Source organism: Pangasianodon hypophthalmus, chromosome 9, assembly GCF_027358585.1.
Source record: "Pangasianodon hypophthalmus isolate fPanHyp1 chromosome 9, fPanHyp1.pri, whole genome shotgun sequence".
Lineage (NCBI taxonomy): Eukaryota > Metazoa > Chordata > Actinopteri > Siluriformes > Pangasiidae > Pangasianodon > Pangasianodon hypophthalmus.
The window spans coordinates 22935295-22953452 of NC_069718.1; the positions used below are offsets into that span (position 1 = coordinate 22935295).

General features: G+C 39.8%; 2 protein-coding genes and 1 long non-coding RNA gene across 5 annotated transcripts in view; 2 read left to right on the forward strand and 1 right to left on the reverse strand.

Annotated features, from left to right (window-relative positions):
- The window catches only part of myo5ab (myosin VAb), a 24967-nt gene extending 14224 nt beyond the window's left edge, over window positions 1–10743 (forward strand). Inside the window, exons 24-40 of one of the 2 annotated variants that reach the window (XM_026918851.3) lie at window positions 442–590; window positions 731–844; window positions 1803–1940; window positions 2544–2600; window positions 2918–3130; window positions 4945–4982; window positions 5194–5274; window positions 5354–5552; window positions 5665–5758; window positions 5893–6039; window positions 6133–6287; window positions 6485–6574; window positions 6672–6822; window positions 7944–8211; window positions 8377–8551; window positions 8639–8719; window positions 8849–10743. In XM_026918851.3, coding sequence (XP_026774652.3) covers window positions 442–590; window positions 731–844; window positions 1803–1940; window positions 2544–2600; window positions 2918–3130; window positions 4945–4982; window positions 5194–5274; window positions 5354–5552; window positions 5665–5758; window positions 5893–6039; window positions 6133–6287; window positions 6485–6574; window positions 6672–6822; window positions 7944–8211; window positions 8377–8551; window positions 8639–8719; window positions 8849–9001 — 2303 coding nt within the window. In that variant the 3' untranslated portion in view covers window positions 9002–10743. The remainder of the gene's footprint in view (window positions 1–441; window positions 591–730; window positions 845–1802; window positions 1941–2543; window positions 2601–2917; window positions 3131–4944; window positions 4983–5193; window positions 5275–5353; window positions 5553–5664; window positions 5759–5892; window positions 6040–6132; window positions 6288–6484; window positions 6575–6671; window positions 6823–7943; window positions 8212–8376; window positions 8552–8638; window positions 8720–8848) is intronic. The other variant, XM_034307285.2, reaches the window with a different exon arrangement.
- On the reverse strand, window positions 5416–11956 carry LOC117598007 (uncharacterized). The gene is made up of 3 exons (XR_004578760.2): window positions 11838–11956; window positions 5833–5957; window positions 5416–5549 (listed from the first exon to the last, which is right to left on the reverse strand). It is a non-coding gene; the product is annotated as an uncharacterized LOC117598007 (long non-coding RNA).
- myo5c (myosin VC) overlaps window positions 11723–18158 on the forward strand; it is a 20892-nt gene continuing 14456 nt past the window's right edge. The window contains exons 1-8 of one of the 2 annotated variants that reach the window (XM_026918852.3): window positions 11723–11993; window positions 12350–12460; window positions 14873–15041; window positions 15808–15952; window positions 16476–16632; window positions 16736–16879; window positions 17776–17857; window positions 17980–18087. In XM_026918852.3, coding sequence (XP_026774653.3) covers window positions 11967–11993; window positions 12350–12460; window positions 14873–15041; window positions 15808–15952; window positions 16476–16632; window positions 16736–16879; window positions 17776–17857; window positions 17980–18087 — 943 coding nt within the window. In that variant the 5' untranslated portion in view covers window positions 11723–11966. Of the gene's footprint in view, window positions 11994–12349; window positions 12461–14872; window positions 15042–15807; window positions 15953–16475; window positions 16633–16735; window positions 16880–17775; window positions 17858–17979; window positions 18088–18158 lie in introns of those variants that run through there. The other variant, XM_053236886.1, reaches the window with a different exon arrangement.

Sequence of the window (18158 nt, forward strand, 5' to 3'; positions counted from 1 at the left end):
ATTTCAGCCAACTACGACACTGATGATTGTGATGCTAACCAGATATGAAGGTCATAATGTCTTCCTTAACACATGGTATTGTCAGCTAGCTAGCTTAGATTGTTATCTAAAATCCAATCAAATTTTTGTGCAACTCTTCTACTGCCTTCATTTCTGGAATTGGCATAGACCGTAGCCAATCACTTCTAACAATTAAGAACCACTTTTTTCTCCAAGCGACCCCTCACACAAAAGCCTGGCTCGGATCGGAGATAAGGAGAGCAGCTGTATTTGGTCTCAGAGGGTTAAACACTTGTAATATGACTGTGACTTTTCAAAAGTACCATCAGTAAGCTCATTAAAACGTCAGAATCAGTGAGGATGATTATTGACTAGCTTTGTGTTTAAATGATTTCACGTTGTCTTTTTTTTAATCTCTACTAAACACACATATATTCATAGATCAGCTGCAGGAGGCTCATAAGGAATACACAGAGCATCTGCAGATGGAGCTTAATGAAGAGCGTACTCGCTACCAGAACCTTCTGACTGAACACATCAAACTGGAGGCCCAGTACGCTGATCTGAAATCAGAGCGAGAGACTGCAACAGTAAGGGCTATGAGTTTATAGGGCTACACGTTTACATTAAAAAAAGTTAATATGTCTGCAATCTCAGCAAGTCAAAGAAATGTAATGTTGAAAGAAATGTAATGGTAGAAAAAAAATTGTGATTTTCTTTTCCTCCACAGTATGCCACCAAACTAGGTCACTTAAGAAAAGACTCTGCTTTCAGCAGCAATGAATCAGAATACACTCAGTGCTCTGAGTTTATAGGGTCAGAGGTCAGCATACAGGTTCAAGAGGTAAGTGTCCATTTTCACTGTTTGGATTTTAAAGTGACACTGAAATCAGTATTGGTGTTTAAGAGACTTTATGATCATCCAATTAAATGCAAAAAGAAGTATGTCCTTTACTGTACTGTGTACTGTAGGATTTGCTCTACAGTAATAGCGCATTAGTTGCAGTAGTAGCAGTACACTTGGTTTTAGGCTGTGCATCTTCCTACACACTATTCAGTTTTCCAAACATCACTTGGTGGGAAAAATGGTTAGAGTTTATTCATTTTGAAGATAGTGGAATTTGTATGAAGTCTCAGTGCACTTCCAGAGGTGATTTACCAACTTGGGGTTCTTTAATCTGACTCTGTCTTTATACACAGTCACGCTTGTCCATCAGTAAGAGTAAGTAAAAGGCTTTTGTTAAACTTTTCGTTGTTCTGAATATTTAGTTAGCTCACTACGCTACTGTCAGGTTTGTTTAGATTCGCCAGGGGTGTGGCGTATCTCAAAACCTCTTGGCTGTTGTGTAAATCAGTCAGGCACTTCAACTCAATGACATGATTTCCTGTTTCAGAAGGAAATAGGTCAAAATATCGAATCAGATCACAGCTAAGAAGTCATTTCACTGGGATATTAACACATTGGGAGAGTAACCTGCTAACTATTAAACTATTAGAGGCAACTTATAAACTATTGCAGATGTGCTCTACACATCTACACATATTCAATCCTCTCAGAATAGTAATTAATGGAAACTTTCAGTACATTAAATACCTCCATTATGGAAATATATTCACATATTAGCATGGACATTGTTTATCTTGACTAATTATTGTACCTGTAGTTGCATTGCATGCAAGTCATTGCAGTGATAACAGAATGCGTAGCACATCAACATGCATCCAAGGATGGCTCATGTTTAAATTAAAGTCAGTTGCCGTTTCTCAGCTACACAAGCCCATGTCTGTGCTATCTGCTGCAGGAGGAGGTAAAGGGAAATGTGGATGTGGCTCTCCTGCTGAAGCTGCAGAAGCGAGTTGCTGAGCTGGAGCAGGAGAAGATGAACCTGCAGAGAGAGTGGGATTCCAGAGAGGAGCAGCTCCAGCAGGAACACAGCAAGGTACACATACACTAGAACTGGGCTGAGGGACCAGACTGCTAACACAGACTTAATTTAAGCCATCTAGAGGTTGTGCAGTTTCTAGCTTTTGTCTCACAATGAATTCAAATGGTTTGTAACCTGAAATAGTTTTAATAGGGATGGACAGTTTGATACTGCAATTTCAGTAAACTTCAGGCACTTCAGTAGACTTGTTACCATTTGGGGAGGGTGGAGGCTAACGTGATTCCTCTGAGACATGTGAAGCCAGCCAACCACATCTTTTCTACCTGCTGCTCATGCTAAGCCACAGGGCAGAATAACACACTCGGAGGAAAGTGCTAACTGCATCTTTTCCACGTACACAAGCTCACAGATGCCCATGATTGGCTGGTGTCACTGTGATTGACAGGGGACAGAGAGTAGACCATCCCTCCCACTCAAAGAGCATGGCCAATTTTGCTCTCTCGGCTTGAAAACTATTATTTTAAAGGAGTTGAGAAATTGCATAGGCATGGACTTAATCTTGAAGAAACTAGTTGTTATAGTTAACTAGTAGGGCCAGACCTACATATACAGTATGTGTAAAGGGAATATTAATGGTCATTATGTATTCTAATTCAGGACCTGGATGAGTGTCGGAGAACATTAGGAGCTGAGAGAGACTATGAGGCCCAGAAGGTAAAACCATATAGAACAATTTCTTCCTTTTTTTTTAGTAACCACTGCAGTTTTCTGTGAATAGACTTAAGTCCCTTAGGGATAAAAATCTGCCTACTCTTTGACTGGAAATATCACTTTTTTAAAATTATTTTTGGCTGTAATGGTTATGGCTAATCCTTACACCTGATGAAGCACTTTCACTGCCCTGAAGCAATTTCAATTTAAGTGCCTCACGCAAGCCAGGAGTAAAATCATTGTAGCAGGATGCTCAATTTTATTTTGACATTAAATATAAGCACCCATCTTCTCTGCCACCCACCTCTTTCACCTATCAGCGACAGGAACTAGAGTCAGCAAATAAGAGGCTGAAGAAGGATCTGAATGAGCTGCGTGTGTCTCTCACTGCGGGAAAGGGCTCAAAATTGGCACCAGCCTATAACGTGCTCCTGGAGCAGCTGAGCTCCACTACTGAGGAGCTAGAAATGCGCAAAGAGGAAGTGCTTATGCTGCGCACTCAGCTTGTCAATCTAGAGGGCTTCAAGCATAAGGTATGGTACAGAACTAGAGCTGCATTTAGCTGTGAAAACTGAGGTTCAGCACAGATTTTATTTTATTTTATTTTAAGTTTTTACTTCTCAGTCGTCAAATGAGGAAGTCCATCCATAATAATAATAAAAATAAGCTTTATTTTTATAGCACCTTTCATACAAAAAAATGCAGCTCAAAGTGCTTTACAGTAAGGAAATTACATTCACAGAGTGCTTCACATGAAAATAGATAAAATACCATAATTAATGTCACATAAAATTGAAAATAAAACCAAATAATTAATAAAAAGCTAAAATTAGAATACATAGAATGCATAGCATGAGATAGAAAATAACTGAGTAATAATTATAAAATAAAGTTAAAAATGAGAATACATACAATGCATAAATCAAGTAAAATACAAAATTTTAAAAAAGAGTGTAACAGTGCATGGTTTAGCTAGTTAAAGGCTAAAGTGAAAAAAGTTTTTACCTTTCTTTTAAAAAGTATTTAGCAAACTGGCTTCCCTAATATTGATAGGTAGTGTGTTCCATAGATTTGGGGTGTAACTGGCAAAAGCGGCATTCCCAATTTTCCTTCGGCTGTTGCTGGGAACCTCCAATAAACCAGCAACAGATGATCAATAGTTGTTCTTGAAGGCACAAAGTTAACAAAGGAGTTAGCAATGTAGCTTGGTTCTAGCCCATTACGGACTTTGTATATGAGGAGAAGTACCTTAAAATCAATTCTAAATGTTACAGGAAGCCAATGCATATCAGCTCAAACTGGAGTGATGTGCTCTCTGCTCTTAGTTCTGGTTAATAGACGAGCTGCAGAGTCTCTCAGTTGTTTTTTTTGGGAGGCCAGTAAAAAGTGCATTGCAGTAATCGAGTCAGCTTGAAATAAAGTCATGAATCAATTTCAAAACTTTAGATCTGGGTTTGTTGCTTTCTCACTGTTGCACAACTGAAAGGTATAAACCATTAGACTACAAGAGCTCACTTGTGTAGCCCAGAGAGTGAATGAAGGTAAGTCAGTGCATTTCTTCAGTGCATAGAGCTCAGGGACAAAAGGGTTTGCACTGATTTAATATTAAATTAAAACAATATACATTTATTTAATCAAAGTTGAAGATGAAATATGATAGATGAAATGTGAAAATATGAACTATGAAGATGAAAATAATCTTGCAAAGTGGGATTTTCTCCTATTTCATCCCCAATTTGGTCACCTGCCAATTCCCACTCACCAGCCAGCCTTCCCAGCTGGAGAGGATAAAGGCTCTCCTCTGAGACATGTGAAGCTAGCTTAACCGCATATTTTCTAACTGCTGCTCATGCTGCGTCACAGGGCAGTGTAACACACTCTGAGGAAAGTGCTATCCACCGTCTTCTGCATACATGAGTTCACAGACACCCATGATGTGTAGTGTCACTGTGATTGACATGGGAAAGTAAGAGTACACCATCCATTCTACCCAGAGAGCCTGGAAAATTTTGCTTTCTTGTCTCCCGGTCATGCATGGCTGGGGCATCATCGGGATTTGAGCTTGAGATCTCCTGACCTTTTACTTGCAGCATATTTTAAATAGAATTGACATCTTTACATAAAATTCATGTTTAAAATAACTTTCTACAGATATACATTGCTAAATAAACATAAGAAAATTGTATCCTGTATTTGTGTGAAGCCATAAAATTGTAGTGAAAACTCTTTTTCATCTTTGTCCCATACTCTATTACTTACATATTATTAATATTACTCCCATTACTTTCTCATCACAAACTCACTGTTGTCTTTTAGTTGCTTATTCATGTATTTTTGCATCTTGTAGGAAGCAGCCGTGGAAAGTAACTCAAGTGACACCAGCAGGTATTTCTTCACACACTCCTCTTCAACCATATACTCTGTCAGTGTCTGCAATAGTTTTAATAATTTAATAGTTTTTAGTTTTAAAAATGCACCAGTCTTTACAGATCATGCCCTCCTGTTCAAGTCCTGCTCTCTCTCTCTCTCTCTGTGTCTCTGTGTGTGTCTGTCTGTGTGTGTTTTTGTGTCTGTGTGTGTCTGTGTGCACGCTCAGATCCCCCACTCTAGATCTACGTGAGCTGAATGAGGATGGAGAGCTGTGGATGGCATACGAGGGATTGAAAGAAACAAACAGGTGAGCCATAAGCATACAAGCATCCATACTTTAATTTATCTCCACCTGTATCACTCATACATGTTTTTTTTTCCTATAGGGTGCTGGAGTCTCAGCTGCAAGCTGAAAGACAGAGTCATACAGAAGAGCTGGAGGCCCTGAGAGCAGAGTTGCAGGCTATGAAAGAGGAGCGAGACCAACAGGAGCATCTTCTCTCCGATACGCTACAACTGCCTCACCTTGATCGTGTAAACGCAGCCCTCCAGAACGAGATCACCCGTCTCACCCGCCATAATCTGGTGAGTGTGGAAGCAGATGAATTGTTTTTAGAGAGTAACTGTTATCTTTTGTATGGTAGGATTTTTGTAGAACTTAATGAAAGATTTTGAATTATATTTTGAATTAATATAGGACCTAATGGAACAAATGGACAAGCAGGATAAGACCACTCGCAAGCTGAAGAAACAGCTGAAGATTTACATGAGGAAGCTTGGGGAGACAGACAGTGAGTGTAATCAGTCTTATAATGCCGCATTTACAAAACTGTATATCCAACAGAAAAGTTTTGGTAATCTTTACCTGTGACTTTCTTTAAAATATGCTCAACGTCTCAGTGAGGTGTGTTTTTGGTGTCTACAGATACCTCTTTGGATCAGCCTTGTACAGGAAATGGAGTGGGTGAAGTTCTGCCAGAGGTGAACATCCTGCGCAAAGAACGACACTGTCAGGGCATGCTGGAGTACAGAAAGGAAGATGAGGCCAAGCTGTTTAAGACCCTAATCACAGGTGATGGAATGTACAGTATATTCTCTGGAGTAATTAAATGTCCTTTGTAGTTGAACAACCTGAATACCATAACAGATTGTACTCATGATTTAGACCTAAAGCCCAGAGGGGTTGCAGTGAACCTCATCCCAGGCCTGCCAGCTTATATTCTCTTCATGTGCCTCCGCCATGCTGACTACAGCAACAATGACCAGAGAGTTCGCACGCTGCTCAACTCCTCAATCAGCAGCATCAAGAATGTGCTAAAGGTGAGATTACCACAGTGCAAAAAGTCTGTTATTTACAGTGGTTTATGTAAGGGATAAAACTCGACAGACAGGGCATGCTGTTATAGAAAAGTAATGTGATAAGGTGGTGTGGTGCCAGTTACTGATCATGATAAATTGTTTTTAGTGCAATAAGGATTAAAGTTGAATCTGTGTTTGTAACTGGTATTTCTTTGCAGAAAAGAAGCAGTGATTTTGATACAGTGTCATTTTGGTTGGCCAACACCTGCCGCTTCCTGCACTGCCTGAAACAGTATAGTGGAGAAGAGGTGTGTGTGTGTGTGTGTGTGTGTGTGTGTCAGTCACAAGCTTGTTGCATTTTACATTTGATCTCACATCTTTGACTTTGGGTGTCTACTTTCTCAGGTCTACACTAAACACAACACTCCCCAGCAGAACAAACAGTGTCTGTTGAACTTTGACCTGACTGACTACAGGCAGGTTCTGAGTGACATGGTCATCCAGATTTACCAGCAGCTCATCAGATGCATGGGGGACGTCCTTCAGCCTATGATTGGTAAGGGCCATGTAGCTCTTCACAGTGGTGTGATGCATTATCATTACCAACCTGAAGTTGATTATTTTCCAATAACAGCACGCCCCGAAGTGTTATAAGTGTCCTCTTATACCACAGCAATTTGCCAGTAATTAATTTTTTTTTTGCTAATGAACATGGACATTTGCATTTTATTAGTTGCTAGTTACATTTAATGTGGAACATCCCTTAAACAATAGTTATAGATAGTTATTATCTGTTATAAACAGTGATTCCATCACAAGCCTCTTTTTTCTCTCTCTTGAAGTTAATAAGACAAAAAAAATGACAGATAAAATGTATGATGTTCATTAGTACAAAAAAAAAATTGTAATCATTTGCAAATGATTGCTGTGGTATAAGAGGAATAAACCACTCGGGGATACGCTGCAAAATAATTCACTTCAGGGAGGTAAAGATAACGTTTCTGATTACTTTCCTATAACAGCATGTTTTATGTTTTAAGCCTTACAATTTTGCCACTGTGATGTATTCATGGGTGGGTCAAACACCACACTGAAAACCCACACTTATGTTATAACAGACCCACTCTTATGTTGTTTAGAAAGTGCTGACACTGGAGACACTTCCATAAATTAACGTCTCCTTACAGAAAGCCTCATCATATCAACAACTACACATTTTTCTTTGTTAAACACCAAATTTTTTAATTTGTTCAGTCATAGATTGTCTGCAGAACAGGTCTCAGTGAATGAATGAATGTTACGATGGCAACTATGATGGAACCTGTTCTAATAACATATTAGAATTAGTGCATTAATATAAACCTGCGATTTGCCCTGAACCCAGAACTACTGTCATAGCCGCTGTTATAGAAAATTAATCTGACGACCAGAACACCTGACGAATCAGATTCGAGAATTCAACATGTGGTGTTTATGGTTGACCCATCTATGATTACATCACAGTAGCAAACGAGACAGAGACAACAGGACCAAAGTTTGGTGTCATTGGTGTTTCTCTTTAAAAAAAAAAAAAAAAATTTGCTATTCTGTCTCTCTTTCTTTATTGAATTGATGCTTATCCTTTTTGCTGTTCTTGTTTTTTTTTTTTTTGCTCATTCCTGTTTTCCTGGTCTCCAGTGGCGGCCATGTTGGAGCAGGACACCATCCCTGGTGTGTTGGGGCTCAAGCCCACAGGGTTGAGGAAGCGTACCTCTAGCTCCTTCACGCTGGAGTCCATTTTGAAACAGCTGGATTCATTCCACTCCTCTCTGCTCCAGCACGGCAACGACGCTGAACTCATCAGACAAGTGCTCAAACAACAATTTTACGTCATCTGTGCCACCACACTCAACAACCTGCTCCTGCGCAAGGACATGTGCTCGTGGAGCAAAGGGCTGCAGATCAGGTACTGGCCACAAGGGCTCGCTACAGAGCAGCTGCATTTGTAGAAGAATTCTTGCCTTAATGTGAGCAATGGTCCAGGGGATAACGCTTTGTTTAAATGTGATGGCAGTATTTGCGTTCTAGAGATAAGGACATCGTTAAGCTTTCTTTGTGTGCGTCTGTGCAGGTATAATGTGAGTCAGCTGGAGGAGTGGCTGATGGATAAGGGAGTGCAGGGTGGCGGGGTGCGGGAAACTCTGGAGCCTCTGATCCAGGCTGCTCAGCTGCTGCAGATCAAGAAAAAGAGTCAGGAAGATGCAGAGGCTATCGCCACAATGTGCACAGCACTCACTGCCACACAGGTCTCCATCCACTCCCAAACTCTTTTAGTTTTCTATAATGTCGAGTCTTCCATTGTGCAAAAATACAATTTTTTTTCTGTGCAACAGATTGAGAAGATCCTCCACCTGTACACACCAGTAAATGAGTTCGAGGAAAGAGTGTCTGCATCATTCATGAAATCTGTACAGGTAAGGTTTGTGTGTGTGTGTGTGTGTGTGTGTGTGTATACAAATATACACTTACATATATATACACACAAGTCTCTGTGTGGGTGGGTGCATATGTGTGTTTGTAATTTTTCTGTCTGCTCTCTACAGGCTTTGTTAAAGGACCGTCAGGAGTCTCCTCAGTTGCTCATGGACAGCAAAATTCTCTTCCCCTTCAGTTTTCCTTTTAACCCTTCTCCTGTGGCCCTAGAGAGCCTCCAGATCCCCCAAAGCCTCAACCTCAGCTTCCTCATGAGGCTCTAACAGCCACCAGGAGCATCATAATTTAATTTACTTGAAGCCCAGTGGAATCTTTCATTGCACTGAGAAATATAGTTTAAAAATAGAAGTACATTTAAAAATACTAAATTATGACTAAGACCAACAGAGGTTATTCCAGTGCTTTTTTTCTAGCTTGAACTATAAAGATAATAGAATCTGTCCTGACTGAGTACCCAGGCTTGACAAAGCAAAAATGTAGTATCTTAAGATACTAACCATAATGAAATAGCTAATTTGATCAACACCTTCAGAGTTCTTCACCTTCTATTCCAAAGAGGATCTAAACAGGCCACCAGAGGAGACATCGAAGACATTTTTGTCCACTTGGCTGTTTAATGCAATGCTTCAGGTCTGTGCAAAAAGTACCACATGCTTTAGCTACATATAGTATGTTTAGTACTGAAAACATTTTTGCTTCTTTATGAAATAAGCACAGTGATGAAACCTTGATAATAATGCTGGACTGTGGATGGTCCAGCTGAGTATCTGGTACGATAATCTCTGGATAAAAGCTCTTACTTTTGTAGAAAACCTACTTCAAAGTTGATGTCTGCTGTGGTCAGCTTTGCCTCATAGGTGTAAAAACTTTTGTACTTTACGTTTACTTTGTGACGTGTTATTTGGACTATATGCTCTTACTGTGTGCTTGTTAACTTATATTTTTAATGTTATTTCATTTCTATTGCCGACATTATTTTCAAGAGCCGAAAGACGAATAGTGTCTCTACTTGAAGCTAGTTAGTGTGAATGAAGGAAATGAAAATGGTGGATATTTATTCCAGGCCTCTCGATGGTGCAGCGGGTAGCATCGCTGCCTCACAGCTCTTGGAGTCGATCCTGAGCTCGGGTTACTGTGTATGTGGAGTTTCGCGTGTTCTCCCTGTGTTGTGTGGGTTTCCTTCAGGTTCTCCAGTTTCTTCCCACTTTCCAAAAACATGCCAGTAGGGGGATTTGGCTACACTAGATTGGCATGATGAGTGTGTGTGTGTGTGTGTGTGTGTGTGTGTGTGTGTGTGTGTGTGTGAGTGAATTCTCTCGCCTTGCACCCAGTGTTACTGGGATAGGTTCCGGATCCATTGCGACCCTGACCAGGATAAAGCGGTTACTGAACGTGAGTGAGTGTGTGAGTGAGTGATATTACTGCATTAAGTTATTCGTGATTGTTTATTAAATTGTTTATCAATGTATGATGACTTGGAGCATTTGTGGGCTTATCACTTGCAAAACTAAAACTAAAGAAAAAATAGATTTGTTTCTGTCAACTTTGTAGCAAGGTGTGGCACGGCGGTGCGGCAGGTCGCTTTGCTGCCTCGTGTGTTCTCTCCGTGTCCCAGTGCACTCTGGGTACTCTGGTTTCCTCCCACCTCCCAAAAGATGGATTGGTGACTCTAAATTGCCCTTTCTGTCCAGGGTGTATTCCGACCTCCCAGTGTTCCTGGGATAAGCTCCCGATCCATCATGACCCTGACCAGGATAAAGCGGTTAATGAATGAAGTTTGTTGCAGTGTGTGTAATTCTGATATGTACATATGTATTAGTGTTATGAAAAACAAGAGCAAACTTTATATCGAAACAAGGCAGTGTTTGTGTTTTTAAATTTATTTCAACTTAAATGTTAATTCAACAGAATTCCTTGTGTAAAAATAAACAAAAATGAATTGCTGGATTTGTTGTTCTCACTCTGAGTCTCTTTATGACATTTTTTATTTGCTTAGATTTTTAAATGCCTGAAGTGTAGCATTTTTAGATTTTTCCCAACACAACACCGACAATACCAACACAATACCAACAGCGACACCACAACAACACACCAACACCGACACAACACCACAGCAACAACACAACACCACAACCCAAAAACAACCCAACACCCACAACACAACCCATCACCAACAACATACGATACCAACACAACACCACAACACAACCCAACACACCACCACAGCAACACAACCCCAACACACCACCACAGCAACACAACCCAACAACACCACAACACAACCCATCACCAACAACATACGATACCAACACCACAACCCAACCCCAACACACCACCACAGCAACAGAACCCAACAACACCAACACACGACCACACCAACTCAACCCTAACACACCACAACGCCAACACCACAACACATCCCAACACCAGCAACATACAACACCAACGCCGCAACACAATGCAACACCAACAACACCAACACAACACCACAACCCAACCCCAACACACCACCACTCCAACACAACCCAACAGCACCACCACAGCAACACAACCCAACAACACCACAACACAACCCATCACCAACAACATACGATACCAACACCAACACCACAACCCAACCCCAACACACCACCACACCAACACAACCCTACAACACCACAACACAATGCAACACCAACCCCACAACACAACACCACAACCCAACCCCAACACACCACCACTCCAACACAACACAACACCACAACCCAACAGCACCAACACACGACCACACCAACTCAACCCCAACACACCACAATGCCAACACCAACAACATACAACACCAACAACATACTACACCAATACAACACCAACAACACAACACAGAGCCAAGACGTCATGTTGAACTTTCCCTCAGAGTGAAGAATGTGACGCCAGAGGAATGTTTCTGTCCCGCACGAGCTCGGATCCTGTTTCTTTTGTTTCCCAGCTCCTTGTGTAAATGAACACACCCCTACAGCAAGCAGGCGTCACGAGCCCTGAGGGCGCCGAGAAGCAGCGTAACAGGTGCACTGAAGTAAAGCGGAGAGAAGTGGAGTGACCTAACAACGCCGAGATACTTACCACACAGTCCTTCCACTTCCTCCTCTTCTTCTTCTTTTTAAATGTAGCGCTAATCTGAATGTCATTTTAACATTTTAACAACACAAACCCATGAGTGAAATCAGTGCCGCGTGACTGAGCGCTGTTGCTATGGCGCTGTCGGAGCTGTACACTAAGGTAGGACTGAAACGGAAGTGCGAAGTTTGTTTAAAAGTTTAATATTTTAAAAAAAAGAAAGAAAGAAAAGAAACTACTGTAATATATCCAATAAATGTACTGTGCTTTGGAAACCCTCTTAAAAACATATTTAAAATGTTTCTGTTAGGTGAAAAGTTTCCTCAGGTGCAGCATATGGTAGAAAATATGTGTTAGCTTGTAGCACCTGTGAATCTGTTGTGTTTATGATTATGTTAATGGTTATTCGAGGAGGTTCTGCTCATTTAGAAGATTTGGGTGGGTTTTTCTGGAGTTTAAGTGACTTTGTAAAACTTTTATTAGAGTGTGTGTGTGTAAAAGTGTCGCCTGTACTGCAGTATAACAGAGTTTGGGTGCCGGACGCAGAGCAGGTGTGGAAGTCAGCTGAGCTCCTGAGAGACTACACACCTGGAGATCCAGCTCTACACCTGCAGCTGGAGGATGGAGCTGTAAGCACTCAGTACTCCTTTATATACACTGTGCAGAAGTCTTAGACACATGCAAAGAAATGCTCTAGTGCAAATATGCCCTCAAAAATAATGAAATTAAAGGTTCGTACATTTAAAAAAATACTATAAAGAGCAGTAAACACTAATAAATGAAACAAAGGCAATATTTGGTGTGACGATCCTTTGCTTTAAAAAAAGAAATAGTAGTCTCAGGTACAATTTGTGCAGTTTTATAAGGAAATGAGCTGTAAGTGTTACTGAGCATCTTGCAGAAGCAGCCACAGTTCTTCTGGAAACTTTGACTGTCGCTTCTTATGCTTGCTTCGTATTTTTGCAGCGAAACCCAGCAGACTTCATTATGTTTTTTTTGTCTGAAAGGTGGTCTCGTACATAATATGCTGCTTTCCTTACTGACATACAAACATTTTTTTTTCTGTAACATTTAATTTTGTGCTGGAAAACTGTTTTAGTTAGTTTAGTTTTATATATAATGTAGGCAAATGTTTGTAGACACCTGACCATCACACCCATATATGTATATATATCAAGTCAAGAAGTCAAGTGGAGTTTATTGTCATTTCAACCATACACAGCCAGTTAGTACATAGTGAAACGAAACAATGTTTCTCAAGGACCAAGGTGCTACATAAGACAAACACAGAACAGCACAGAACTACAAGGGACTACATAAATTTATACATAAAGTGCACAAGTGCAAACATGTGCAGACAGTACAAGACAGTACAATGACTACTGGGATAGACAATGGCACAGTAAGTCCCAGTGCAGTGCTGACCAGTACACAGTTCTATTTGAAAGTGAATCCAATATATATATAATATACATATATATATGTATATATTATACAGTGTAGGCAAATGTTTGTAGACGACACCTGACCATCACACTCATATATGCTTGATGAACATCCTATACCACGACACCAGATTTAGTCCCCTTCTCCTGATTTAGACCTCCACTCTTCTGGGAAGGCTTTCCACTACATTTTGAAGCGTTGCTGTGGGAGGACATTCTAAACTGCTTAATGTGAAAAACTCTTAACGTGGTCTAATGTACTAAAATAACGATCAGGGAAAACCATTTTTCTCTCACATTTCTCTTGTCATAAACACTATCTACTGCTAAGACAACAGCACCGTAATCCAAGTGGACAGAAAAGTGTTTTTTCACCCCATAGAAAACCATTGTAAAGAAAATGCTTGTCGTGGCTTAATGTATTAAGACAGTGATATTAGATGACCAAATTCAGTACAGAGCTTTATTAATCAGGTGTACACTGAGTTTGGTCCTCCAATATCACTGTCTTAATGCATTAGACCATGTTAAGTGGTTTGTTTATAACAGTTTTAGTACATTAGACCACGTTAAGCGTTTTTCACTTTAAGCGTTTCAGAATGTCCCGCTGTGGGGATTTGTGCTCATTCAGCCACAAGAGCATTAGTGAGATCAGGCACTGATGTTGGGTGAGGAGGTCTGGTGTGCAGTCGGTGTTCCAGTTCATCCCAAAGGTGTTCAGTGGGGTTGAGGTCAGGGCTCTGTGCAGGACACTCGAGTTCTTCCACTCCAACCTTCACACACCATGTCTTCATGGAGCTCGCTTTGTGCACAGGGGCATCGTCATGCTGGAACAGGTTTGGGCCTCTTAGTTCCAGTGAAAGGAAATTGTAATGTTACAGCATACAAAAACATTGTATACAGTTGTGTGCTTCCAACTTTGTGGCAACAGCTTGAGGAAGAAACACAAATGGGTGTGATGTTCAGGCGTCCACAAACATTAGCCATGCAAATGTTTCACAGAAAAAGAAAAGCGTTTAATAATTCACAGCGCCTGTTTAAAAAGAAAAGATTTCAGTAGCCAATGTTTCTCATTTTTGTTTTAGTGTAGTGTATTTTTTCATTTTAATATAATATTTTATTTCAGTTTACATGCTATTTTTTGTAAATTAAAATGTAAATCTATTTCTTTACACATTAAAAACATGACATAAAATATCAATATATTAATCATTCATAACACAGTTATAAGACCGGACTAAAATTATATAATACAGCACCTTTTAAACTTGCTCATACACGGCTTTTGAACGAGCACAGTCACTGGTTAACTTTGTTTTTGGTGTGGTTCAATGCTAGATACACATTACGACTGCTGCGTTGTAAATCCATGAGTAGTTTCTTGTATGTTTGATATTTCTCCACATTAATATCTAAAAATAGCCATATCGTAAGGTTTACTTCAAAGAACATTTAGTAAGTCTCAGGCAAGGGCTGTTGGGAAAACAAGAGTCCAGAATCACTGTTACAGAATTGACTGCTATGTCAATTCTGTACAAACCTTATATGAGAATTGCATTAGATCATGCTGATCTACTGGCTGATTCTGTGCCTCAGGTGATCCAGTACCCAGTGGAAGTGGATGGTCAGTTACCTCCCCTCCGTAACCCAGACATCCTGGTGGGAGAGAATGACCTAACCGCTCTGAGCTATCTCCATGAACCGGCTGTGCTGCACAACCTGCGGGTCAGATTTGTGGACTCTAAAATCATCTACACATACTGTGGTAGGTGAGATAGCAAGTCAGCAGTGAGTGTTTTGTTCCCAGGAGTTTAATCATTTTATGACCTCACACAGCAGATAAGACACAGGCGCTATTATGGAACTTGGAAAGGAGCTAAATAAAATGCTCTTTGAGTCAACAGTTTGCTGTGGTTCAGAGGATTCAGTAAGAATAGTCATGAAACTGAACATATGTAAACTCATTATAGCATTGTCATACCAAGAGATACTGGGTAGGATATGGCAAAAAAAAAAGCTTGGAAATGCGTGATGGCTATGTTTAGTTTTTCTGAGGCTTGCTATTAAGTTACAGCACACACAATGCACGAACGAAACAATGCTGCATTCATAGCCCCCTAAAGCTTATTTATTTACAGTAAAAGTGAAAAAGCAGGTTTTCATAGCAGTTAAGAGAGAGAAACGTGTGAGCCCACTTAAGGAAAACTGAGTTTTAATGATTTTATGCAACTTTTACAAAACTGCTCTTACATAGTATGTATAGTCAATCAGTTAAATAAAACCTTTAAAATGGCTTAGAGCACTATTACCCAATCAACTAGTTATTTTGCAATTTCGATTTGCCATTAGGTGTTCCAAAACACTCTGTAATTGCCCCAAAATCTCATGTGTCTTTTCATTTCTCATGATTGTAGCAGGACATCATATTGCTTACTTTTAGCTTTGAGTTACTATTCTGTAATTCCTCTATTCACATTTAAACATTTATATTAAACATTTATATGTTTATCTCATCATACTGTGCATCTCAGGCATTATCCTAGTGGCAGTAAACCCATATAAACAGCTCCCCATTTATGGAGATGCAGTCATCCGCGCTTATTCTGGCCAGAACATGGGAGATCTGGACCCTCATATATTTGCTGTGGCAGAAGAAGCTTATAAACAGATGGCAAGGTAAGTGTATTCCAGCATTCAGGTAAACTGACATTGATATGCACCATCAGATATGATATATGACATCACCATTCAAAATATAATGAAATTACATCCTGAATTATCAGTACAACATTAAGGGTTTAATTAGTCTGGGGAAAGTTAACATTTCCAATCATGCATCTCAAATGTACTTGATCAGCTAAGACATATTTGACATCCAGATTTCATATCTTTAGTTTTGCACCAAGACTATGAGGCAAAACATTTAGCACCCTTCAAACTACACTACACATCAAAATCATCACACACTTTCTTTAAATGACTTCAATACTGACTGTACTTGAATATATTTTTTTCATAAAATGTCAGTATTCAAATAACTCAATCAGTTGAGGCTGTATTCTCAATGATTGCTACTACTGTTTTTTCTATGCAGTTTATTTATATGTATTTTTTTTTTACTGATAATAGTAGATGCAGTGAATACAGGTTAGATTATACAGTGTCCTTTTCTGTTAATGTATATAATGTATTTATAAAGGAACAACAAGAATCAGTCCATCATAGTCAGTGGGGAGTCTGGAGCAGGGAAGACTGTGTCTGCTCGCTACGCTATGAGATACTTTGCAATGGTCAGCAAATCTAGCAGCAACACTCGGGTGGAGGACAAGGTTTTGGCATCGAACCCCATCACTGAAGTACGGTGGTCCATCTTCAGTAGCAATTATTACATACCGTTACATAAAGTTACATAAATAATAACAAACTATGCCTATGTACACTTTTGCTGTATATTTGCAGGCAATAGGTAATGCAAAGACCACCAGGAATGACAACAGCAGCCGATTTGGGAAATACACTGAAATCAGCTTTGACCAGAGGTACCAGATCATCGGTGCTAACATGAGGACGTACCTTCTAGAAAAGTCTAGGGTTGTTTTTCAGGTAAAGAAGTTTGCATGTTGTATTCAGGGGTAGCTGGTATGAATGGGCTAGCAGGACTAAGCTCCCCCATGACTTTCAACAATAAAAATACATCAATCTAAGGTGTCATTTTTGACATCTACATCAGATTATTTGCTGTTAAAATGTTTCAAGGTGGATTATTTTGGACTTTTGTGGAACTAAGTGTAACAGCACCACAAATGGTCGTAAGAGAGATACCCAAATTGTTATGAAGGAAATAAAAGTAGATGGAATAAGCACACACTGATCAAGCAAAGTTGTTTACATTATTTGGCAGATGCCCTTATCCAGAGGAACTTACAGAAGTGAAAGGATTTTATATTTTTATCTCATTAATACAGCTGTTTAGTTGAGAGTTAAGGGCCTTACTCAAGGGCCCAGCTGTAGCAGCTTGGCAGTGCTGGGATTTGAACTCACAGTCTTCTGATTAATGTGCCAATGCCTTAACCACTGAGCTGCTACCACCACCAAGTTAATGTTTGAACAAAAGTGTTACAGCATTTCTGTTTACTATGTTTGGAAGTCAGTGGAAACACAGCATGAACCCAATCAAGGATTATGCATCTAAAACACTTATAAAATTAGAAATCATAAATTTAGCTACCTATCTGCCCTTAAGTGTGCATGTGTGTGTAATAGTTTGCCCCACATCATTCTTATTACATCATCGAAGAGACCTCATGATGTAATACATTGCTCAATTCTGATAGTTTCATTGTCAAGCCCCTGATAGATATTATATTTGAGCCTCCCATCTAATATCACCACCAGCCATATGTTATGTTGATACATTATGTTTTATATATGTTTATTTGATTTACACTGAAGGGTCATACTGAGGATTTCTTATTAGCTATTTTTTGTTCTGCCTCCAGTCAGAGAATGAAAGAAACTATCACATCTTCTATCAGATGTGTGCTTGTGCAGACCAACCACAGTTTAAGAGCTTGAGACTGTGTGAGTGTGTATGCTGTTTAAGCTTATCTTCGCCTAATTGGTATCTCGTTGAAACAGAAAATATGCATTTCTTTATTTGATGTATATGATACTCATGTAATATTTTTTTGTTAATATACAAGTGAGTGCAGACAAGTTTAACTACACCTGCATGGGAGGGGAGACGAAGATCCAAGGCGTGGATGATCGCGCTGACATGGCTGAAACCTGCCGCACTTTCACTCTACTGGGTAGGAACTGTACACTTTTGTCTGTCCTGCAGCATGACTTCATATTTTACGTTTCTTTAATGATTAATGAT